Source organism: Phodopus roborovskii, unplaced genomic scaffold, assembly GCF_943737965.1.
Source record: "Phodopus roborovskii unplaced genomic scaffold, PHOROB, whole genome shotgun sequence".
Taxonomy (NCBI): domain Eukaryota; kingdom Metazoa; phylum Chordata; class Mammalia; order Rodentia; family Cricetidae; genus Phodopus; species Phodopus roborovskii.
In genome coordinates this window covers 29460349-29486679 of record NW_026126482.1, presented here as the reverse complement: position 1 = coordinate 29486679, position 26331 = coordinate 29460349, and the positions used below count along the sequence as shown (strand labels likewise).

Below are 26331 nucleotides of genomic sequence, written 5' to 3'. Positions count from 1 at the left end.
CTTCTTATTAGCAGAACTCTTTATTGAAAATGATTGCCAGGACCTGATAAGACTGTTCAAACCAGATTATAGGTATAAACAGGACACTTACATTTTATTCAATGAGAAACACCCCTATGCAAGAGAAGACACGAGCAGTTCTAGTGTTTCTATATTCATGTCTGGAGTCCTCATATCTGAGTATTACACATCTAGTTCTCACATACACTAAGGAACCTCACCATGATCAACGCTGCTTCACCCCAAGGTAATATTGTTTCTTCCTTCTCCCAGCCATGATGAATAGGCTGACTGCTACAGGGTGGGTAGATGGTGACAGACTATTTTTCCTCTGTTAGTTATTATGCCACACCACTGTAGGTTATAATGGGCACTTAAAGGCTGTTTTTGCAGGCCAGACACAGTGGCACAAGCCTTTAATTCCGCATTCAGGAGGCAGAGGACAGCAGATCTCTGAACATAGCAAGTTCCATGACAACAAGAGAAACCTCTCAAAAAACCAAAAAAAAAAAAGGACAAAGGAAGAAACTGGTTTTGCCCTGACTCACTACTTGGGCCCTCGAGATAACTGAAAGCAAAGGAGTCCTTTCCTAAATCTGTAGTCATCTTGGCCAGATCACCCCCTAGACAAGCAGAGTTGTCCATGACAGCAAAGCTGCACCCTGGAGCAAAAGTTCACCTTCTAGAAACTAGAACGACCCACTCATAGGACAAGAACTTTGTCCAACAACCTCCCAGTACCATTTAGAGCTCACCTTGGCCAGGACAAATAATCACACACATCTATTGTTCCTTACCCCCATCCTGCCTCTTTTGAAACCTCAAGTTCATGCCAGTAACCCGAAATGGATTTGAGATCAACTGAACCACTGAACCCTTTATCTGCCCTTCCTAATACAGTCATGTCAGAGGTGACAGGAACTGAGACACAGTCACCTGCAGCAGCCTGAGAAGTTCCCTTACATTTTAAAGACCTTAACTGAGGTAAAACCGATTCTGGCCTTCAACACAGAAGAGAATTTCAACATGAACCAATATGAAGCAGAACTGGGTTTACTTAAAAGACATCTTCAACACAGAATGACACTTGCTTCACATAGAAAAGGGGACAAAGAAGAGCGTAAGGCCTCTGACAGGTGAGTATGATGTTCCTTCCCCTCAGGTGGCTTTTGGAGACCCCTACCAATGGTCTTTAGATGCATTCACTTGCTCCTTACATTCACTTACACTGGGCTGTCACTCCTAGGAAACACTCATACAGCACTAGCATTGGGGACAATGACTGCATGCTGTAAGCCAAGCATGTGCCACTCTCCTCTGACTCTTTATTTGGTGGCCCCACTCAGATCAGTGATGTCTGAGAAAGTCTTTCTGGAAAAGGCCTCTAATTTTAAAGAGCATTCAGAAGAAAGAGACATTCTTTCACTTCTGAACATCATTATGCCAAGTTTCAAAACCAAGAATTATAGAACACATTTTATAATTATGAAGGAAACTGGTTTATCAGAAGAAGAAACCTGAGTTCTGCAAACCTCAGTGACATGACTACGAGTGTCATCTCTGAATTTTGTAGATTATGAGAAAAGAAATGTCCTTTTCATTCATTTAAAACAAATGAATTGTCATTTTCCATTACATATAGCTGAAGGCATCTTGATTTAATACTAGCTAGCCTTAAAAATAAGCTAAAATATACTAATCTTTTACACGGATACCCAGAAAATGTGAAACAGAAACAGGGGCTGCAGAGACTCATGCCAGGACTCACGGGGGACAGACAGGGATCGGGTACCCATAAGAGCCAAGGCCCCCCTGTATGCACATCCTGGAAAAGCAGCTAACCTCTCCAGATTCCATTTACTCCTGAGGATCACAACAGCTTACTCTTGGCAATAGTTTGAGGATTAAAATTTATGGCAATTCAGGAAAGCTATTCAAAAATGTATTAGCTGTTAAATTTTCTTCTTTATATCATATATATATATATATATATATATATCTGACAGATTGTTTTCTTAAGTACCATTGTGTTTTACCCTCAATGTAGCAAGTAAATTAAATATTCTCATTTTTACAAATGAATTAACATACTTAGAAGTTTTATGTCTTTAGTCATGGTTTTGCCTGGTACTTCTCCTAAACAAAGAACTAGTCTTAGCTCTGAAATAAAAGCACTGCCACAGATCTATGAAGACTAAAATGCCCATGATGTCCCTCATAGCAAAGGGAAGGGGGGAGCACTGGGCCAGGCTGGTCCACAAGCCTGTCAAGAGACAAGGATGTAGGAGGCTAGCCTTCCAAGACAAGGACAGCTCAACAAGCCTGTGAGAGAAAGCAAGATGAGTATTGAGACTTCATCTGCACTTTCTCCACTAGCTGGGAGGGAGAGACCAGGAGGCACCATGAAAACTCCAAGATATTGTCATGAAGGAATCAAAGCTCTTGCTGCCCCTAAAAATGTTCCTGTTAGATGTAGTGAGATTATCCCTCTGTGGTCTTTGAAGGAGTTGAAGACAGATAGTTACGGTTATAGTTTTCCTTAGTTAGGATTAAAGATAAGATACTTTAGACACACAAAGATAGGATAGATGATGGAATATTTTCTTCAAATCTTGCTAAATGTTAATGGACTAAATAGTGTTAACTGTGATTCTTATTTGATAACTGTTATGTGATAGATTTTGCTATGTTAAGGTTAAAACCCTTCTTTTTTATTTAGACAGAAAAGAGGAGATGATGGGAGATGTTATTCTGTATATGTTTCTCATACTGGTTAATGAATAAAGCACTGTTGGCCAATAGGAAAGCAAGATAGGCGGGACTAGGAGACAAGGAGGAAATAGGAAGTAGTAAGGAGGAGCCAAGATGGAGAGTCTGGAGAAAGCAGAATGCCAGCCAGCTCCCCGGTAAGAGAAATACATAGATCAGTAGAAATGGGTTAATAATTAAGACAGAGCTAGCGGATAAGAAACAAGTAACCAGGCCAACAGCATTATATCAAATACAGAGTCTCTGTGTGTTAATTGGGGCTGGCGCGGCGGCGGGACAAAACCAAGCGGCAGGCAGAAAACCGTACTCCTTACAGTTAGATGGCAGTGTAAACTCAGACTTCATCCTTCTAAAAAGGGTCAGCCTCAGGCATCCGACCAAGTAGACAGATATATAACAGGCGTGGTCATAAAACACATACTAGAAAACATGCTGTGTGCTTCTCTGCTTTCCTTGATGCCATAATGGCAGGCAGGCGAGCTGCTGCTGACAGTTAAGATACTGATGCTGTGCTTTGAAGGCAAGTGCTATACTCATTTCTATCAGCTTTCAATTTCAACAACACAATTTACAATGTTACATTAAATATTACAGGAAAAGTTTTGTTTTAAAATCTGGTATAGTTTCTGGACTTAGGCACGGTACCACAGCCCACAAATCTACTCTTAGAAAATTCTAAACGGTAAACTCGAGACACTTCTATGGTCTTCCTAGGAATGACTCTGATGTCCCCTGTCCTTTGGGTAAAGGCAGCTTTCTAAATGTACTTGGAAGACTGGTCGCTGTTTCCTTCTCTTGGAAATTGGACCTGATAAGAACAGAGCCAGATGTGCACTGCCCAAAAGCCACACAGAAATAAAACAGATAATGTGTATGCACCAGCGGGCAGAAGGTAACAGCCCGCTAGAAAATGGGAGGTGATTGGAAACAGGAGCCATGCTCCGCGTCTCTGCCTTCACTTCACACAGGCACCGCTGCCAAGACTTTCCTGATAAACATTTTCCCAGGGCACACAGGACTTTCAAGAAACAAAATCTAGTGAAGACTTTCACTTACTAGGAGCCTATTTTTATCTTCTTTTACAGCTTAAATAGTTTGTATCCATTATAACTGAAACCAGGCAAGAACATATATATTTGTGACAACCAGCCCAGTAAATCAGAAATACAGACCTTTTACAAGCAAAGCCTAGTCTCTGTCAAAGTGAAGTTACCTTTTCAGAGCAATTAGTAACATTTTTATAAGTGTCATGGCACCATGTGTGCAAAAACATCAGTTAAAAATTTGGGGACATGAAGGGCTTTAACAGTCAAAGGCACCAATAAATGCCAGTTGTTAAAAACTTGTGGGCTGAAAGATGACGGCATGCATGCTGGGTTCACCAATAAAATATATTAAAACCTGACTCATACCAAAAGCAACAAGGAACCTATATTGTGTTATTCTCACTTGCTTTTTCATAGTCAAAGAACACAGCCACAGCAGCACAGGACTCCTCACCCTTCCACTGTTCACCTAAGTGGGCTACAGTGAACCGCTAGCATTCACAGGGCAATTACCAGGTGCTGACTCAGCTTCCAAAGGCCTCCTCCCACTAGTCTGAGAAGTCACCAGGACCACAGCTGATTATTTTATAACATGCATTTATACTTCTTCAGACCTTGTTGATTACTATCTTTCCACTAGTAAATAACAGTAAAATCCCCATGTTTTTCATTCAACAATTTAAAAAAAAAAAAAAATTCTAAATGATTTACAGAATGCATACACAAGACAGTAAAAACCAGAGGCATTAAGAATTCTAAGCCGAATGCAGCATCACTCTCTACAAGGACAGAGGGTTTACTGAAACTATGAACTGCATTAGGAAAATAGCCCCGCACTAGTGTTTGACATTATGCCTCTCCTTTCCCTCATTCCGTTTCTACCTGGGCCAGGGAATGATTCAGTCTAAAGCTCATGCTTAGCTCCTCCTCCAGCACACCAAAAGGATAAACGAATCCTCAAGTAACAGAATTCAGGTAAATCCATGTCGGTTTCTTAAATGGGAAGGAGGGAGCAGTAGAGAGAAGGAGAAAGGGAGAAAACCTACTTGAATAAATAATATCTGTTTTTAATATTAGCACAATTTATTTCTGTATAAACTTACTTGTGATAGTTTTAAATGTCAACATGCCACAACGTCTTGAAAGAGGCCCTAACAGAGGAATTACGTAGATCAGGTGGACCTCTAGGCATGTGGGGGGGGATTGTCTTGACTGTTAACTGTTAACGGAGGTGGGGAGAGACACCTTGAATGTGGGTGGTGCCATGTCATGAGACGGGCCCCAGAACTGCTCAAGAGTGAACTAGCTAAGTACTGAACAACAAGCACTCTCCCTCTGCACATGACTGTGGATGTGATGTAAAAGGACAGGAGGTGCCACAGGACATACCAAGATCAAGTTCTCAGCATGAAGGAGACGCATGTGCCCTGCAGAGGCAAAGACAGAGGAAGAGAGAGGGGAGAAAAGGATCAAGAGAGAAGGGTGTAGTGATATCTTACTTGTACAAATAAAGCCTGTCTGAGGGTCAGAGAACGGAGCTTGCCACTAGCTAACCACAGAGGTCTGGAGGTGTGTACAGACAGAAGTGAGGTATCGGGGTAGAAAGAGGTTATAAGCAGAGAGAAACAAGAACTCGCTCTCTTGACTGCTGAGATGCTGAGGAGGTAAGGTGTGGACATGGCTTTTTCCTTCTCTCTGATCTCTCAGCATTTTCCTCTATATCTGACTCTGTGTTTTTATTACTTGGACCAATTAAAAACTCCACTTACAGAAGGGGAAGGGATATTTGCCCTGGAGGAACAGAAGACTGCTTCTGGATAAAGTAGAGGCAGGCATGTCCCACAGGCAGATGGCAGTTTGTAAAGAGAAAAAGGGAAACCGCGTTAGGAGGAGTTGGTTTGTTTTTATTGGGCAGGTTAATTAGGTTAGCCAAAAGTGAGGTCTTGATTGCTGGACTTCAATACTTTGAAACCTGGACCTTGGTGGTCAGCCCCAGGAATGAGTTTGGAAGAAGAAAGTATCCAAATAAGGGAACAGACTCTGGTGACTAGCTTTAGAAATGTAAACTAACAGTTTATAAGGAAGAGAGAATGGGGGAAGGCAAGATCTGCCAGAGCCATGTTTGCCATGCTTGAGCCTACTAAAACCCTTCATGCTTTTAGTTTCTGCCTTGACTTCCCCACAATAATATAACCTGGAATTTTAGTCAAATAAACTCTTTCTCCCCTAAGTTGCTTTTAGCCAGGGTATTTTATCATAACAATAGAAAGAAACTACAATGTTTATTTAAAAGATTTGTGTCCTCAGTCAGAGAGAAGCAAAGTTCCATGGCAATAATAAGCACACAACCCACTATGGCTACAGTGCTGGCCTATCCTCATGCACAGCCCTCACAACAGCCCAAGGAAAGGCCTGATCTTATTTCATCAGTAGTAAGTCCTAGATGCATAATCCAAAACCAGAAGGTTTAGCTCCAAGTCACATGATGCTACCTCTTAAGAGAAACATAAAGAAATTCTGAAGCAAGCTGAGCCCTCTGTCATGCCATGTTTTTGCCGGCCTTCATGACTTTACAAATGTCACTAGCGATGGTTCACACTAAACTGCTTTGTGGCTAGCAGCAGCAATGTCAAAAGGTAAGAAAAGGCAGAGACAGCAAGAACAACTACAGAAAAACTAGCTACCAAAATGAAAATGGGGACAGCAACTATGACAGTGAACATATCCTAACTTGGTTGTTGAACCTTGGGCCAAATCCTAACTTGGCTGTTGTGCTGGTCAACTGTAAGTCAACTTATAACAAGCTAGACGACAGAGGAACTCTCAAATGAGAGAAACCCTCTATAAGACTGTCCTGAAGGCAAGCCTATAGTGCATTTTCTTAATTAGTGACAGATGTGGTAGGGCCCAGCCTATTGTGGGTGGCGCCACCCCTGGACTACTGCAGTAGAACAGTTTCCTCTCCAAGATTGAAGCATTCCACCCTCAGGCAACTCCTTAAGTGGGAAAGTAAACAATGTAAAAATAGCTTCAGGGAGTCCCTGAAAGTGACAAGATTCACTAGGCACCTATGGGCCAGAGTAAGCAATAAAAGCCAGTCCCTCTCAGATAAAGACACTGAGCTACAAAGAAGATTCTCAAAGGAGAAAAGCTTCAAGGAAGACTCTGAGACCCGAACAATGCCTGGAAGAAGCAGAAACCAGCCCAGCTGCCTATAAGAAGTTTAGACCAATTGAGGTACCTAAAAAGGACACTCTCCAACCTGTTGAGCTAGCTGCAGGTTGTGCAGTGTGTGTGCTCCAGGTTCCCAGCTTTGTGAGCTGTCACCCATGCTGGGGTGGGTTTTCGTAATACAGCTGTCTTTGACTCATTTCTCTTTCTGTAAGTAACCCCAATAAAACTCATTGGTTCACCAACTGGTGGTATCCATACTTTGGTCTGTTATAGAATTCCTATCTGGGGTGAGTAAACATATGTGTTATCTCCCAGGAAATGTTGTCACACAACAGCTGAAGGTCCTAGGTGCTGTTAGAAAATAGGCTGAGCAAACTATGCAGCAAGCCAGTAAGCCTTTACATTACTTCCTGCCTCTGAGTTCCTACCCTGACTTCTCACAGTGATGGATATGACCTGAGAGCTGTAAGATGAAATAAACCCTTTCCTCCCCTAGTTGCACTCTCCAGGACATCCCTGAATGTGATTCCCTCCATTGCAAGAACATTAAACGTTTTGAAGATGGAAATTAAAGAGCCAGATGGTACTCACTTTTCAATTTCAATGCCAAGCGGATTTGCAGGACGGAGTGACAAGGGAGGAATCCCTTTATTCCTGTCAGTCCGCATATCATAATAATTCATTTCGTCCACCCACACTGCAGACTGATCTAAAATGCCTGTAAAAGTTAAGAAAATGTACTCAGTAAGACAAAGATTCTCCAGGTACTTTTACATCTCACCACACTGCTTTGTTTTGTTTAAGATTTAAGGACACTACAATGCAAATTCTTTTCATGCCTTGTGGTTTTATAAAAAATACTGAGAATGTATAGAATGGCAAAAGTAACATCTCTTGGTTTATGGTGTCACTATACATTATTCATTGGAGGTGACTTTAACCACTTACAAAACATTCCGGAAAAAAAAAAAAAAAAAAAAAAAAGAACAAGATACTTTCCAAATAACATTATTTGTACACTGTTAAGTATTAATGATTAAGTATATAGTAACATTTGGAATATTAAATATAAGATGCAATGATATAACTTATAGTAACTCTTTATGCAAGAAAATACTCTGAACTCTGTCAGTTTGGGGGAGAAAACGGCTGAGAAATCTCAAGACACAAAACATTCAAGTTAAGCGTTAAATCAATAGAAAGCTCCTTGAACGTGACTTCTGAGACGCCATCACACACATGTCTCACTTGTACGTAACATAGAGGTTCTTTTCCTAACTTCCATAATCAAAAGTCATTTTACTACAGGTGAAACACAAACGTTTTGAAAGTTGTTTTTGGAAACTTTCAAGGAATGCCTTTTCTTTATCTCTCTAAACACCAACATGTTCATGAATAATTATGTCAAAACAGCACAGTCCTTGTTATTTCTCATTCTCTTCATTATTCAGAATTCTGGAAATATCCTACATGACACTTTAAAAATTCCCTAGGTTAGGCTGATTTGGTAAGTCCAACAAAATATCAAACAATTAAATTGTTTAAAGAATGCATGGCTTCCATCATGGAAATGTCTATATTATTCAGGGAAAGCCAACTGGATACAGATCTGAAAACAAGATACAAACTCCACAGACAGCATTGTCTTTCATGGGACCAAGCTCTGTACTGTCCTAGTCAATACAGCACATACCTATTACCACTCTAGGGACTCTGGGCATCAATAGAGCAGGACTGAAGAATGGAGCATAACGGAGCAAGTATGCCCTGCTGGCTGCACTGAGAGTGGTGGAGGCTGAGGCATCCCAGGATAAGGTTGTCTAACACCAGGCAACAACAGCAAACAGACTACTTCAGCAGCCATAGCAGACATTAACAAGGGCTCCATACAAGCCTATGCAGAAGTCCAACACTCTGGGGCTATGTCATTAAATCTATCTGCACTGCATCTTCTATGAGACATTCTAAATACCCTGGGCTGTGTATTCAAAATAAAATTATACTTCCAGCTAAGTTTTCGTCATGTGCTATATAAACAAATAGTATAAAATATGTATTTTACCCAAATGTTTACACTTCCTCCAGAAAGTTGTAAAACGGGCTCATGCTTTGATTTCAGAGTTCACTTTCTGAAGATGTGAATATATATATATACATACATACATACATACATGCATACATATATATATATATATATTAATTAAATGGGGTTACATTTCCATATATACATGAATACATAATACACTAATTCAAACTTTACTTTCCCTCCATTCCCTACATTTGCACTTTGAAAGTGTACATGAGGATTTATGGAGGACAGCACTTTAGAAACGCCCTATGAGCTGAGACAGATAATAAAACTTGATTTTTCACTATGGTGAGTGTACTGCCTGAATTTAATTAAGACTGCTGTTCTTTTATTACACAACAATTCTGTTTTTGTATATTTGTGCAAGATCATACTGGATCACAATGAGAGTTCTAACAATATTTTATTGAGAGATAAAGTATCCATGGGAATAATCTTAAAATTACTAATTTGTTTTTTAAAGTACTACACACTTTTATAGGACATTTATGTTCTAACTTGTCCAATCCTATGAGATAGATGTTACCATTCTACTTTTATTCCCAGAAAACAGGCATTGGAGCTATATAGCTATTGGTGGTAAGAACCAGGGTTAAGAATTTGAAGAGTCTGACTCCTCAGACCCAAATCTTAACTAAGTGCTGCAAGGTAGCAGGAAGTAAGCACATAAGAAAAAAGGAAGTGCAATTCTAAGGGAACAAAGAAGAACATGGAAAGCTAGAAGGCCACATGTCATCTGGCCCTAAGGGAAAATAATGAAAGGAGGGATATGATTTAGATAAGACCACCACAGATTAGGCCAAAGCAGAGCTATCTCACTTTGAATTTTAACTGTATAACAGTGAGAAAGCAAAGTCATTTGTTCAAGATCAAGAAGCCAAAACTAGTATCCCAAACTGCCAAGGGGACAGACTTTATCAGTTGTAAGACATTTCTTTATAATTATCATCTTCACATTGATAGTCAGCTCAGTAAGCTGCCTTTCAAAAGAACAGTACAGTGAGTTCAGAGCCAGCCCATGAGGCTCTACCAGGACAGAGAAAAAAGGTTAGGCAAACTAAACTCTGAGACTCATACCGGTGTCATCAAAATGAACACTCTATATCTCCTGAGACATGACAGTTAGGTGTGTTTTATACAAATTCCACAAGTTTTGAACATCTGAGGGATGTTCAGGATAAAGTTACTACAAGTCTTACCTATTTTTTCAGGTTTGAGTAGCTTAAAAGAGACTGTTGAGGTTCCTTTGCCCCCTGACTTGGTTGTGACAATAATGTCTCCTTTGTCATTTTTGGCTTGCCCTACTCGACACACAATTTTACTTGCAGACATCCATTCTGCCGTGAGGAGGCAATTATGTCCACAAATTGTCAGGCCTGAAAGTAAAAGCATGTTTACAACAAATTAAAAATAAATAAACAACAACAACAGTCTTACAGTCTTACTGAATGGACTGAACGGGGGGGGGGGGGGTGCTGGATATATTTCAAGCACAGGCTAGAACAGTGACTCACAGATGACCCTAGGCCACTAGTGGATTACTCTCAGTTCTTACATCTCCCCAGCAGCTTCTCAGAAGTAGTTTATCTGCTTAGGGTTTTCCTAACAAAACTGTCACTACACTAGCCTTCCATCATTTGGCTCCCCAGTAAACCAGCAACCCAACTCAGACCCATCTCCAGGCCTTGACAAGGGATGACTAAAAGTAATGCCCAGCCAGGCTGTCTCAGAGAATGACTCAACTCTAAATGCCAGAGCATGGTGTAAAAACACAGTATTGTGAAGCACACTCATAAGATAAGTATCCTGCCAGGTAACAACTCTGTAATTCACACTGAGAAATGGGAGCAGATTTCAGACCCACTTCATATGAGTCAATATGACTGATATCCAGAAAGGCACAAGTGGTATCAACTACTCAAGATCAAGGTTATGCCTCTGCTCATGCCTGTTATACCAGCTGTCAAGGCTCCTCTGATTTAGTATTGACCTGCATTTTACCCCAAAGATTAATAATCACCATATAATTTAAATAGAGTCCAACAATTATTTTGACTATCACAAAGTAAAAATAAGAGATGTGATCTATTTGTTTTATTTCTTAAGCCCTCTTTTATTTTTTGTTGTTGTTGTTATTATGATTATTATGATTATGATTATTATTATTATTATGCATACTTACAAAAAATTAACAAATCTACCCAATGAAACACAATAGCATCACTTTTTATTGTTTAGGGTACACTGGAGTTTTTTGCTGACACTGTTCATTGAGACAGTGTACGTTGTGCTGACTGGTCTGGAACTCCATATTGACCAGGCTGGGCTCAACCTCATGGAGATCTGGCTACGCTGACTCAAAGGAGCACAAAGGAACACACCACCATTACTGTCTTAGCCTCAGGTTTTAAAAAGTAACTTGACTAACACAGGTGTCATCTCAGTTAAAAACACAGAAATTGTTTATCAAGTAGAGTTTGCTCGTTTTTTAAAATGGTTTCTTGGCAACAAATGAGGCAGGTTGAAAATTAAACTAGCAAGGTTATGAAAGTAATATTCACTTGGTCAAATAAAAACAGCACCATCCAAAGCTAAAGCAAGATTAAACTGAACAGAGACAATTAGTTGTCATATTTTGACACTATAGGTTACAATTTTGGAAAGGAATTCCATCTAGAACTAGACTGAACTATGTCAAAAGCCAAGACATTGAATTAGACATGACAATCTCAATCTCTGGCCTGAAATGTGGCTCCTTCAGTAGAAAGCTTGCTTAGCACATACAAAGCCCTGGGTCTGGTCCCCAGCTTGCCTACAATCCCAGCAATTGGTAGGAAGAGGCAAAAAGATAAAGGTCATCCTCTTCACTCACTTATCTTTGTAAGACTAAATTTAAGAGATGCTTCCTATCAAAAGCTAAGGAAAACCAGAAAATTGCACATAATATAGTTAAATAACACAAGAAAAGATGACTAGCTAGGAAGCACAAACTTCAATTACTAACTACAATGCTAAACTTCAATTTGCTTTCCCTAAAAATAAACCATTTTCTAGATAGTCAAACTAGTCACCAGCATTAACATGGGAAGACAGTTCCAGCTCAGACTCAGCACTGGGTCTCCAGTAGTTAATGAAATCAGTCTAAAGAATGTCAAGTCTAGAGTGAACTCATGAAAGAGTAGAACAATATCCAACAGCATGTACTGGGAATGCACCCCTTCACCCTCCTTATAATTGATCTTAAAGTTATATTTTAAATTTTCCCTCCAGCCCAACTATCTAACATTCACTTCTATTTTTAAGGCCAGTATTTAACTTTCATTATTAGCAAAATAAGCAAGACTCTCCACGTTGAAGGAGCAGGAAGAAATCTCAGCCATGGCAAATTTTCTAAAGAATCTGGAGAAAGACAGCATAGAGATCATTTGATAAATAATAACTTACACACACAAATAGAAAATAATTCATTTTTATTCAGGCCACTTTATAGTGATCACTACTCAAAACTACATATCCTACCTTAACAATTCAAAATAAAACACAGCTTGACATAATGTATCAGAGCCCATGGCCCTTACCTATAAGGTCAGTGGGGCCAGTACCCAGGTTCTCCCCTCTAATGGTAACCTTGGTCCAAGGTATCCCTTCATTCGGAGAGATGCCCGTCACAAGCGGAGGCTGCCGGGATCGAGACATTGTGCTTCACGCAGCAAACACGTGATCCGGTTACAGAAGCAACCTGATAAAGAAAGGAAGAAAAACTGGTTGGTGCCAACTGAGGTAACACTGACTACAAGCATGCGATGTTTGACAGTTGATGCCAAAGCATAAAAAGTATTCATTCACTACAGTTTTGGGCTCGTGATTGGTTTGGTCATTCAGCATATCTGTCAACAGTTACAAAAGATGAAGTTTATGATGGACAATTGTTAGCACTGTGAAAAATACTTCAAAGAAGCAAAGAGCTAAGCTCTGCATTCTAAATGTTTATTTCACACATATTGTCACTGCATAGCTATAGGCCTACACAACTAAATCTCAAGTACACACATGAAATCATCCTATTGCTCTACTCTCCAAGCTTTCTAACAAACATAATCTAGTAATTAAAATACATTTATATTCCAATAAGTGTAGGAATTCACCTCGTTTTGAATTATTGTATAGTTTATACTTTCTATCATGCACTAGGTAAATATGCATACAACTCATAAAACAACTGTCCTCATAAGAATTACCGATGCTTTCTGAAAACCTATGGCATAGATTTACAAGCAGAAGCACTTACTGCTAAGAACAGGCAGCATGAATAAAAATGCACACTGGGAAGTCAGATAGATGTATGCTCAAATCCTGTATTTACTAATTCTGTTCTAATTTAGTTGTTCTTTTTGTATCTGAAATGAAGGTAATGGTAGAACCCATTCCATAAGGGTTGTTACACAAATTATGTAGATAATCCTTGGAAACAGAACAAGGCATATGGGAGGCAACTAATAACTCTGCCTTCCCCAAAGATTCAGGGATTTGGATGCTTCAGACCAGGCTCACAGGCAAACACAAAAACTTGCTGCTTATCTGCATGATTATGGACTAGAAAGCTGGACCCTGCTTCCTTCCTTCATTCTAGTCAGGTAGATCACAAGTTTAGGTTCCTAAGTCATAGGATGGGTGTAGGAGAGTTGTAGCAGGTTGAAAATAGGTATCAGAGGGAACCTGGGCAGTAAAGTGGGATCCTTAAACATCCCCAGCTCCTACCTATTCTTACAGCACTGTTCCTGGTGTGAGAACCCATTACACTCTTGCATAGGAGGAAAAAAAAAAAAAAATCAAAGATCCTGCATGTATATGTCCCCTTCTCAGCTATCACAGGTAATATATAGGTAAACTATGTAAATACAAACTAAATTCACTCAGTTGTCAATAGCCTCACTCTAAAATATAGGACAAAGAACACATTAAGAAAAATATGGAAGAGAGAGATGGAAGGCAAACATACTGCACATAGTACATGTGCTAAACTGTTTCCTTCCCATGTCCTTCATGCAAACTTAAGACACTGAAGTCTTAAACTCAGGTACCTCAGATTGTGCCATAGGAAACAACAGACTTTAAAGGGCTAAGAAAGATAAAATGAGGTCATTGGGGTTCTATAATCCAATATGACCAGTGTCCTTAAGAAGCATTCAAGAAACACACTGAGAGAAGACCATGTGAGGATACAGGAAGACATCACCTGCAAGGCAAAGAAGGAAGAAACACAAGGGAAACAGCCCAGACACATCGTGTCCTGGCACCTCCAGCCTACAGAATAGTGAACAAATGAATTCCTTTGGCTAGGACACTTATCTACAGGAATTTGTTATAGCAGCCATAGCAAAAGAATATAGCAGGTAACAAACGGATTAGAAAATTTGAAAACAATTAAGTATCTTCTAAGAAAGAAAACTTTCATCCCAGAAGAAAAAGGATGCCATGAACACACACGCACGCATGCACACACGTGCACACGCACACACACACACACACACACACACACACACACACACACAAGAACTCTTAAAACAAAAAAATAAAATAAAAAGCAGCAAGATTTATACAGTCCTAATAATGCAGGAAATGCTCACTACTTTCACCAGAAGTCTACAAGAGGCAGCTGTAACACAAGTAATATAAACCGAGAGATACTGGGGTTAAAGCTGAAAGTCAGATAAGCAAAGCAGCCAGCCACTAGAGGGTTCTCACCTCTACCAATTCTCAGACCAAAAGGGTGATCCCCTGAACCTCAGACTGCAACTCCAGAATGCACTGCTCTCCACCAAGCCTCAGAATATTAGACTGCTATGTTCTTTTCAATGTAGTTGGAGACTGTGTTTGGGAGACAAAGGCAGAGGGGACTATTGCTTACACCTCTGCAACAGGGAACCGACAGCTAATGTCTAAAATTAACTGTCAAGAAATGGCAGGTGAGACATGCAGAGTTGATGGCAGAAGAGAGGGTTCCAGCAGTCTGGCTCGGTTGTATCTATGATCAAGAATTTGCTTGGCCTTCCCCCCCTTGGTTTCTGGAAGGGAAAAGTTAACTTTAGGACTTTCAAGCAAGGGATGAGGGTGACTGGCGTTATTGAGGCACTCAAACCACATTTGAGCTGAGTCTAACAAGATGATTGTGTCTTGCCAGATGGCCATGATTCTAGGCTTGAGGACTGGGCAAAATGAAAGCCACATACCTACCTATGGAGAGAAGGCCATCAAACTAAGTGCAATCACATAGCAATGACTTAATGACACCTGTATGAACTCTTTAACACAAACAAAATAGCCTAACACCACTTTTTTTTTTTTTTAAGCCAAATGAGATTATCATTCATCCAAGTAAGATGATTTAGTCTTTCCTTTGGTGTGGTACCTTCTCCTTGCCCTGATCAAATAAACAGTCAAAACCTTTCTGTTGGAATCTAATGGTCAATCTGTCTTATCTAGCTTAGGCTTTCGTTCTTTTCTTGTCGCTCTACCCAGTAACCCTCCACTCTCAGCAATTATTGGGTAGTTGTCCAACTAAGTATCTAATCAACTCCATGCTTGCTTTTAAAAATCTTGGTAAGACACCCACAGTTCACAAAATACTCAGTGCCGTGTTTAAAACCTGTCAGAACTAGACTCTTCTACCTCTCCTCCTCCATCTTCAGCCACTTCATTCACATCCAAAACCAGAAAATTATCAATCATCTCTGAAAATGCTGAAGAAGCTCTACATCCTACAGCATCAAATGGTTAGCCTGGACATTAGCCTTTATGTAATCATTAACAAGCACATCCATTTCATTAATATGCAAGTCTGCATTCATCCTTAACAACTGCCAAAATTCTGTATCAAAAGACTGATTCAAAAGAAATTTATTTATGCTTTATTATTGAACATGTTTATATATTAACTTTATGTACCTACAAACATCTCAGTAAATAAAAGTCACAAGCTGGGTGGTGGTGGTGCACACCTTTAATCCCAGCACTCAGAAGACAGAGGCAGACGGATCTCTGTGAGTTCCAAGCCAGCCTAGTCTACAGAGAGTGCCAGGACAGGCTCCAAAGCTACACAGAGAAACCCTGTCTCGAAAAACAAAACAAAATAACAAGTGGAGTGCAAAAACTCAACACTAATAACTGAGTTTAACTGTATTAGAATCAGCATCTATATATGTAAAAATCAGTTGTTTAGGGCTGGAGAAATATCTCAGCAGTTATGAGCACATACTGCTCTTGCACTCCAAGTACCATGCTGAATAGCTGACAACCACATGTAACTCTAATTCCAGGATGATTTGATGCCTCTGGCCTCTGTGGACATGTGCTCACATGCACATACATTCACATTATGGAAAAAAAATCCTTTAAAAATTAAGTTACTTAAAATATTCTAGAAGAAAATAATTAGAAAATAAAATTTTCTATTTCTATTTATAAGCCACATATGTAGTTCACCTAAAAACCCTTGCCTAGCATGCATAGAGACCTGGGTTGGATCCCCAACACTGCATATACTGAGGGTCTTGGCCCTTGCCTGTAAGTTCAGGACTTGAGAAATTCAGGCAAGATGATCAGAAGTTCAAGGTCACCCTTGGCTACATAGTGACTTTAAGGATAGCCTGATTTTAATGACCATGTGTGACTAAAAAGAATTTTTAATTGAAAATATTATGAGCAATGAAACATTTAAACAGGAATAGGTGAAGATCTACATTACAATTCATGAGCCAGTTTGTTTTTTAACTGATTTTTTTTTAACTTTACTAAGTTTCCTAGGGTGAGGGGGATCCATAATAATGATGTATAAGTAGCTTATATAAGGAACTTATGCAACGTAACTGCAAAATGTTCTTAAATAAGCAGAAGATTTGAAGACATTTGTTTGGGGATATAATGGCACACATCTGTAATCCCAGTACTCAGGAAGCTGAAGAAGATTATGAGCTCAAAAGTAGCCTGTGTTATACATTGTGACCCTGTTTCAAAGTTAAGTTTTATATGGATAAATAAATACATACCTAAGCATGTGTATGTACATACATATCTATAATGCATAAGTTGTACAAAGACATAAGAAAAATCACTCAGGGAACACTAAAACTAGTAAGTACATTTTTTTTTTTTTTAAAAAAAAAAAAAAAAAGAACAATTTGTAACCAAAACTTTAGTTTCAAGGATTCTCACAAACATATTACAAATGACAACATGGAAAAGAAATCTTGCACAGTAACTCAAAGGTTCAGCTCTACAATGTACCCTTACACTGATAGGACACTGGTAACTTAAAGTCTTTCATTTCCAAATAAAGAATGTTACAGCTATGCGTCCATATATAGCAATCAGTAAGGAACCTCTGAAAGCCTTCAGGGTGCAGTTCCCATCCTTTACCTGATAGCTGGTGTTCACTAACAGCTTTTAAAGACTGCCTATCATTTTACCCACAGCTCCACACCATATCCCAGCTATTAGACAAACTAGAGCTTTATTGCATTTCTGCCATTGGTTTCTGTATCATTAGCACAACACATTTTAACTGGGCAGGATCTATGTTTACTTCAGTATATGAAAAACTAAAGTTCAAAGCAAATTTGAACAGCTAAAACATCTTAAAAATGCACCAAGATTATGAAGTCTCAAACAAAACTTGAATTTCCTGTACATACGCCTGTCAAATGAAGTTATTTCCTGTACACCACTTCTTTAGCAAGCTGGTCTTCTACTTCCTTTCATTTGACCTAGATCGGCTTACGAGACCTAGAGAAGGACCGAGATGGCTGTGGCTTCTCTCCCAAGACAGAGTCCTTTCTCTTCTTCTATCTCTAGAAAGTGACCTGCTTTGGCTTCGAGAGAAGCTTCTCCTTCTTGGAAATCTTCGCCAAGGTGGAGGACTCCTCCTTCAGAATCTGGCCTAGTTCACGCAAAGAACCAAATTTCTGCTCTGCTTTCTTTGTTGCCAGAAAAACAGTAGCATGACAACTTAAAGAAAGTAAGTAATTACCATTGGCATTATAAAGGAAGGATGTCTAACAGAAATGTTAATGTCAGTAATCCTTGAGAATGGTGACTTTGGATAGTAGAAAGGACTTACTAGTACTAGTATTCACAAAGAAAGAAGACATTTGACCAATCCAATGAAAGCCAAGTCCTTAATCTGAACAAACTGTGCCCCAGTGATATACAATGAATTTTAGCTATGTCTACACCATGACTGTCACCTGCTGTCAAGATTGCCTACCATGATGGATTCTTATTGCTCTAAAAACCACAAACAAAAAAACCCTCCTCTTTCTATAAATTGTTTTAGCCAAGGTGTTGGAACTTAATGAAAGAAATCGCTATCTTTTTGTTACAGCAAAGACAAACCACAATGTGGTGATCCTGAAGCTTTCCAAAATGGCTTACACATAATCCTAATGGTACCCTGGGAGTTCAGCTCTTCAAGGCCATCTCCAGAGTTTGAGGAAGAAGTCCACAGAAAAGCAAAACTGAGCTTAAAAGTCTTTATTCGTCTGCCTATTTTTCTGTCCTCTAATTTTCTTCTAAGTTCTAATTCTTTCTAGTTCTCCTTTGTTTCAATACTTCTTTGCTTCTCTGTTCACACCATTTAAATACATTTTTTTACAGGAGGCTTAAGGCAAAAAGTTACAATAATCTTCATTAGTCATAGAACATTCCCTGGGTAAATGATAAGGAGCTGAGCCATTTACCATGGCAACATGGTGCCTGGCACCTCCCCAGGCAGTGGCATTGAAAACATCCCAAAACCCCAAACCCCCAAATTATCTTATCTTGTTTGTAACCCCAGAACAAAAGGTGGGGGGGGGTTACTTTGGCTGCAAGGCCAGAGCATCCTTTGTTGTCCTGGCTAACTGTGACTAACTATGAACCTTTACCAGCAGTAGCTGGACATAGGACTAATTCTTTTGGACTTCGTTAATCAATTGATAGTTATTTGGAACCTAAACAATAAACAATTAGTTACTTAAAGCTTGAGTTTTATATCATAAATTGAGGTTAGAATTTTGTGTAGAGTTTTAATTGCTAAAAGTGTAGTAGGGAATGCTGCTGGTCCTTTTATCAGCTGGACCTGGTGACTTGGTGGGGGAAGCTAGCAAGCAATTCAGCTCACTTTTATCTCTGAAGGACTTTGACTCAACAACCTAGACACTTTATAATTCTGACCTTGAGTATAATCTGTGTAAGTCCAACTACTTGTCTATCCACAGAGACACTACATCTGGTCAATACACTGTGTCAGCTTAGCTAATTATAAAGAACAAGCATCTAATGAAGCATATTCTAGTATTTTTTCCTCTATATATAAAAATTATATAGCTTGATGAGAAGTCATCTTCCTGGCCATCCATAGATACATGTACCTGTAAGATTGAGATGCAATCATGAGATTACATATACATATCACATGAGATTACACACTACAGTGCAGGTAATGGGGAGACACCATAGCTGCTCTTGCATGTGTGAAATTACAGACAGGAACAATAGTTTCCAGAGATGGTCATCCTGCAGGCCCTGCCTGAACAGGATTCCATCTGAATACTAGCTATCACCTGCTGTATCACAGCCCTCAACATAATCCTCACATTTTTTTAAATAGCTGACTAAACTAAACAATCCCACACATCTGACTAAGAAGTGAGAAAGTAAACTGTTGCAGAGTTTAATGTCTCCGAAATAGTTACTCACCAATAATGTTAAGAAAATGTTTAGAAAATAATTGTTTATCTTCTTGAATCAAAAGACTTTAATGAGACAACATTCAACTGATCTAAGTTCAATGTTTGTGTCCTCTCAATAACACAGGTGGAATTTAGAAATAAGCAAAACAGAAATAAACCAAACTCTATCATCTAATAAGTAAAACATCTGAGTCCATCATCAAAACTAATTATTCGTTACTGATGAAAATATAGTCATGAGAATTTACTAAATGCACAAAAATAAGTTACCAGGTCCACAGACAGCCTTAATCTATTATTTATCAAACTAAAATTAATATGAAATAATGAACCTACTCTCAGGGAGACTGTTCTTCACTGCACCAACACTTTATAATATTTTTTATTCCTCAAATAATGAAATACTAAGATTTATTTTCTGGGGCAATGGCTCTACAGTTAAGAGAACTTGCTCTTCCAGAAACCCACCATCCACATCAGCCTACAATGGTCTCTCACTCTACTTCTGGGAGATTCGGTTCCCTCTTCTGGCCTCTATGGGCCGCAGGCACACAAATAATGCACTTACACGCAAGCAGGCAAAGCACTCATACATATAAAATAAAATAATTATTTTCTAAATGGAAATAATGGAACACCATGGGCAAAAGGAAAAATAAAAAATGGAAACTTGGTTTACTCAAAAATAACCCATAAGCAACATCTTGGTTCAAGATGAGCAACGAGTTCCAGGGATTCAGATTTCTTGAGTGGACTTTTCAGTTACAAAGCTGCCTGAGTCTTCTGTACTCCTATAACCCCAAATATACTCATAGGTTCTCTATGCTATACTTGGAGTGAATCTCTTTAGGCTTTTAGATGTCTTCCTTATCTGCAGTTAACATAGACTTGTCATGTCTCCGAAAGAAAAGTCACACAGCAGTCCCTTAACTAAATAAAATATATGAAAAATAAATAGCCATCTCAAACTTTCTCTACGATATACCCAAAGGCATACATTTTTACCTTGAACAGCTAGAGGTTATAGGTGCCAACTCTATGCAACAGAAAATCTGTAAATAACCTCAGACTACCTACAACACCAAGAGAAGGTGGTTATTAATTTACAATAGTACAGTATGTACCACAGCTAATATTATGTAGCCACATTGCATCTTTACATTTATCTCCATTGTGAATGGCACCATGTTTAGTCTGTATACTTAAGCACTGATACATGTTAACTTAGCAGATGTATATACTTTATAGTACTGAATGTCAAGACTATAATCTACACATATTTATGTATTTTTGTTAATACCGAAGTATTTTATGCTGCACAACTCCTCTGAATTAATAAAAAAAAGAATGTTACAAATACACACACACACAAAAAAAAAAAAAAAAAATCTGCCTATCAGTGGACCAAAGCAATCCAAATCTTTGTTGTATAATAAATAGTCAAGTGTATACTATTCCAGTGTAGGCACAAACACTGAGTATCTTGGAATTTTCTCAAAAGGGTCCCCTAAAACTGGAACCCAGGCAAAACATATTTTAACAAATGTGATGCACGCACAAGTACAAAATCCATCTTATACTTTTCAAAGAGACTGAGCTCACTAAATTAAGTCTCTCAAAAATAATGTATATTTATTTTAAAAGGAAAAATTTCTCATTCTTCACAATAGTATTTCATAATAAAATAAAACAATCTTTTCAGGATTCAGTTATTTTATTTTATTACAACCCTTTTTTCCAAAACAAGTAAGTTGAATATAATTTAACTGCCAAAGCCAAAAAAACAATTTAACTGCCAAAGCCAAAAAACAAGCACATGAACTATCCAATTATTTCTCCAATTGTTGCTTAACATTTTACAAAGGAAGTGCTCGACAAAATAAACACCCTACATAATCCACAGGGGTGCAGGCTTTTAATTGAAGTAACTCAGAGATTCAGTTCTGGAAAGATCTTCATTAAATTAAGATTTCATTGAAAAAGAAAATTAGGGCTGCAAGAATATTTATGAAGCAGGAATAAAATACTGAAGGGAGATATCATCATGAACCAAAACGAGATGAAGCAGAGTATTGCTCAAAATATTACACAAGGCCATCGTGGGGTTTATCTGTTGCTGTCCTTCGAAAAACAATAGAAGCTTCCTGTTGTCCACTCTCACTTGTACCATGTTCTCTGGGTCTTTACCTTTGGTGACATTCAGAACGGCCTCTGGAGGATTTCCAAGATTTTTAAAATAGCTTTTAATAGTCACCATATCCGTTTCTACACTCAAGTTCATGTTGCCGTTTAGATTTGCTTCCACCAGCACACGATCGCCCACATTTGCCATCCTCTCCACCATGCTCTTCAGGGTCTTCAGGGCAGGCAGGGAAACACTCACATCGGAGGCTGGAACCCGGGGCTCTGCACACTCCTTCCACCACCTTCTGGGAAGCACCTTCACAGGCAAGTCGTGGACCATCGCACGGCTGTGGCCGGGGCACGAAGCCAGCTCCACCACCACAGTGAGGCAGGGACGCCTCTTGTTGGTGAGCTGGAGCTTCAGGGATGAAGCGTGGCCCGCATTCCTCACGGCTCTGGCCAGATGCTCAGACATCAGCTCTAGATAGATCTCATTGAATTCCTCCGAGACACCTTCCATGCAGAAGTGGCGGAAGACTCCCCGCCTCACCTCACCCCACAGCTGGGCCTCACCCAGCAGCCCAGGGGGGCAGAAACACAGCCTGTCGGGACACACGCGGAGCACACAGACCTTCGCCAGCCTCGCCACAGTGCCGCTGACCAGAATGAAGAGCTCTAGAATACTCTTGCTGGTGATCTTGGCCCGAAACTTCATGGCTTCTGGCTGGCAGAGGGAGTGCTGTGCAGAGAAAGCTGACAGGCAGGACAGCTGGTTCGCCCTTCCGGCCAGGAGTGCAGCCCACTTAGCCTTCCGGGCTGGGGCGCTGCTGGTTTACCTACCCAGTCTGAGGTGACCCCGCCGCCCATCCCTCTAGCCCCAAGACTGCCTACACTTTGGTTCCACCTGAATGCAGCCGCACTTCCATCTGAGGCAACTTAGGGCAAACACAATGGGAGAATGGCCTCTGGACGCATCCTTACCTTCCCACCTGCCTGTCCTATTTGAATGCCTCACTGCTTCTGGTAATCTTATAACAAGGACACTCTACACAGTGTGACCACAATTAAAAGCACCATTAAGATAACCAGCCCTTGTAAAACATTTCAGTACGTACATATATACATACATACATATATACATACATACATACTCCAAATATATATAGCCTCGTTCAATCCGGATGTTACTTGCAAATGTCACACAATGTAATAATTTAGACATGCACTTTACAACCTGATATTTGCATCCAAAATACAGATATATAATGGATATCATTCCACACCATTAAAAAATAACAAGTCTATATCATTTTCGTGGCTTTCCATTATATTGATAAAATAATTATTCCACAAGAGGAATTCACATGATCCGATTTTGATCTATTAACAGGATAACAATGAATATGTTATCAAAATACTTTTACTTTTGTCAATATTTACTTGCAGCTAGGTAGTGGTGGCTCATGTCTTTAATCCCAGCACTGTGGTGGCAGAGGCAGGTGGATCTCTGTGAGTTTGAGGCCAGCCTGGTCTACAAAGTGAGTTTCAGGACAGACAGAGCTGTTACACAGAGAAACCCTGTCTCAAAAAACAAACAAAAAAAAAAAAAAAAAGAAAGAAAGAAAGAAAGAAAAGAAAAGAAAAAAATTTACTTGTATTAAATTTAAAGGGAAAATCCTGGTCATAACATATACACATAAAACTCTTCTATGTTACCAAACTGTCACTAAGAAAATTCTATCAACATACCTTCCCATCAGCACCATTGTATAGCAATCTACTTCGCATGCAGCAATGTGACGGGTAGAATAATATGGCTTTAATTTGTAAGGTAAGTATGTCAATTTTACTTTTATGACTTTTCATGGAGTTTGTTGCTTGACTTTTAAGATCTCTAGTAAGGTCCGCCTGGTGACACATGCCAATAATTCTAACACTGGAAGCCAGAGGCAAGGAGGATCACAGGTTTAAGGAAAGCTAGGGTTACATTCCAAGGCCAGTCTAAGCTATATAGTGAGATTTTAATTCAAATAAATAAATGAATAACAAAAGAATAAAAATCTCTGGCAAGAACATTAGCCCTCTATCCCTATAAACACTGCCTAGATTAGTCCTTGGCTTTCATATTGTTTATGGTGCTCTTTGCACTTAAAAAAAAAAAAAAAACTAGACATTTATAAGTTAAATGCATTCTTTTCTCTGTTACTCCCGGAGTCCTGAACCATGTGAAATACAGAATATGCAGCTCAAGCTTCTATATTGATTCTATTACAGTAGAATGTATGTTTAGCCCCATTGTTTTCAACAAGGCAGGATTTCATAGTGATGGTGCAGCCCTTTAAGGTCTCTTGGAGCCACACGATCTGATGACTGGTTACTTCTTCAGTTTACTTCTGGCCCAAAATGAGTCCTGAATCTCATCCCAATCGACAGCTGCATCCCAGCTAGGAGATTATACCAATCAGTGGCTCTATGTAAACTTTAAGCTCCTCTTTGTCTCAAAGTTACTGTTCTACTGCTGTAAAGAGACCTAGGCAACTCTTTTTGGACAAAATGCTTAATTGGGGACTTGCTAGCAGTTTAAGAGTTGGTTCATTTATCATCATGGTGGGAAGCATAGAGATATGGCATTAGAGCTGTAGATGAGAGCTTGACAACCTTGATCCACAGGCAACAGAATCGGCAGAAGCAGCAAAGAGACTGGTCCCGGCATGGGCTTTTCAAACCTCAAAGCCTGACAGCAACAATGTACCTCCTAATCCTCCCAAACAGTTCATCAACTAAAGCTAAGAACATATATGAGCCTATGCGGACCATTCTCATTCAAACCATAATACTCTTAGTGACCTCTATCTGTCTATGGGTACCTTCAGGATTTCCTCTAACATGTTCACCTTTCTCATGATCAGATTATTGAAGGTCAGACATTTCAGGTGTTCATGTATCACCTGGGACACAAGGGAATGTATGCTTCTGTACTTACACTGTGTTCTATCTATTAAAAGGCAGAGACCCAGTCACCACCACATAGAGGATGACTCCAAGATTTGCTATATCTACCTCGGGGCCCTTATACTTTTTTTGAATTAGAAGGGGACTACAGTATATGGTACCTAGCTTGTTTCTAAAACTGAACACATTGCAGACGCCAGTCCATGAGATGGATGTTCAGGTCAGCATCTACTATAGCTTGGATGTAAAGTGTCCCACAAAAGTCGATGAGTTAAATGCTTGATATTCAGGGTGTGCTACTAGGAAGTGTAGTGGACCTTTAGAAGGTGGGGCCTAGCCCTCAGGCTACTGGGGCAAGCATTCAAAGACACTGTGGGATCCTCACCTTACTCTATTTCTTTCTGCTCCCTGGAACATGAGAGAATTGGTGTTGTTCCTCCATGATACCTGCCAAAATGTGCTGCCTGCCCTCAAACCTTCAAGTATATGAACCAAAATAACCCTTTTCTCTTTGCAATTGTCTCAGGTATATCATTATAGTGACAGAAAGCTGACCAACACAGATGAAAGGGCAGGTTGTTAGTACAGAAAGGAATTTTGAAATGGGATGAAATTTTAGGCTGGGATGGAACAAAACAAAATAGAATGGGATGATATAGAATAATGGGTAGGATGGAATGGGATGATATAGAATGATGGGTAGGATGGAATGGGATGATATAGAATGATGGGATAGAATGGAATGGGATGATATAGAATGATGGGTAGGATGGAATGGGATGATATAGAATTGGGATAGGATGAAATGGGATGATATAGAATGATGGGTAGGATGGAATGGGATGATATAGAATGATGGGTAGGATGGAATGGGATGATATAGAATGATGGGATAGGATGGAATGGGATGATATAGAATGATGGGTAGGATGGAATGGGATGATATAGAATGATGGATAGGTTGGAATGGGATGATAAAGAATGATGGGTAGGATGGAATGGGATGATATAGAATTGGGATAGGATGGAATGGGATGATATAGAATTGGGATAGGATGAAATGGGATGATATAGAATGATGGGATAGGATGGAATGTAGAAATGGAATGGAATGTTAGGATAGGATACAATAGGATAGGATGGGATGGAAAGCAAAAGGAATAAGCTGCAACACTGGAGTGAAATGGGGTGATAAAATGGATGGAATGGAACAGGATGGGGTAGGATGTAATGCCTATTTACATTACTTATCTGTTATTACATCAGGTACTATTTCCATTACAGCCTTTGACATGTAATTGTGGTTGTAAGCTGTTAATCCTCACATCTATGTCATACAAAAGCATGGTTGCAATGTTTGTTTTTTCTCCAAACTATTGCACATGGTATGCTAGTTAACCCAGTACTAAGCAACCATGGAAAAGGGGCTGCTATGCAGACAGAGGCAAAC

At 39.5% G+C, this 26331-nt stretch overlaps 2 protein-coding genes across 3 annotated transcripts in view; both read right to left on the bottom strand.

The window, feature by feature from the left end:
- Exoc2 (exocyst complex component 2) overlaps nucleotides 1-12817 on the bottom strand; it is a 125731-nt gene extending 112914 nt beyond the window's left edge. The window contains exons 1-3 of one of the 2 annotated variants that reach the window (XM_051194486.1): nucleotides 12657-12817; nucleotides 10278-10454; nucleotides 7581-7707 (exon numbers count right to left, since the gene is read on the bottom strand). In XM_051194486.1, the coding sequence (XP_051050443.1) occupies nucleotides 7581-7707; nucleotides 10278-10454; nucleotides 12657-12774 (422 nt within the window). In that variant the 5' untranslated portion in view covers nucleotides 12775-12817. The remainder of the gene's footprint in view (nucleotides 1-7580; nucleotides 7708-10277; nucleotides 10455-12656) is intronic. The other variant, XM_051194487.1, reaches the window with a different exon arrangement.
- Nucleotides 12818-21639: 8822 nt separating this feature from the next.
- Nucleotides 21640-22701, bottom strand: Hus1b (HUS1 checkpoint clamp component B). The gene has a single exon (XM_051194488.1). It carries the CDS (start codon nucleotides 22642-22644, stop codon nucleotides 21811-21813), a length of 834 nt encoding a protein of 277 aa, XP_051050445.1. The 5' UTR covers nucleotides 22645-22701; the 3' UTR covers nucleotides 21640-21810.
- Nucleotides 22702-26331: the final 3630 nt, after the last annotated feature.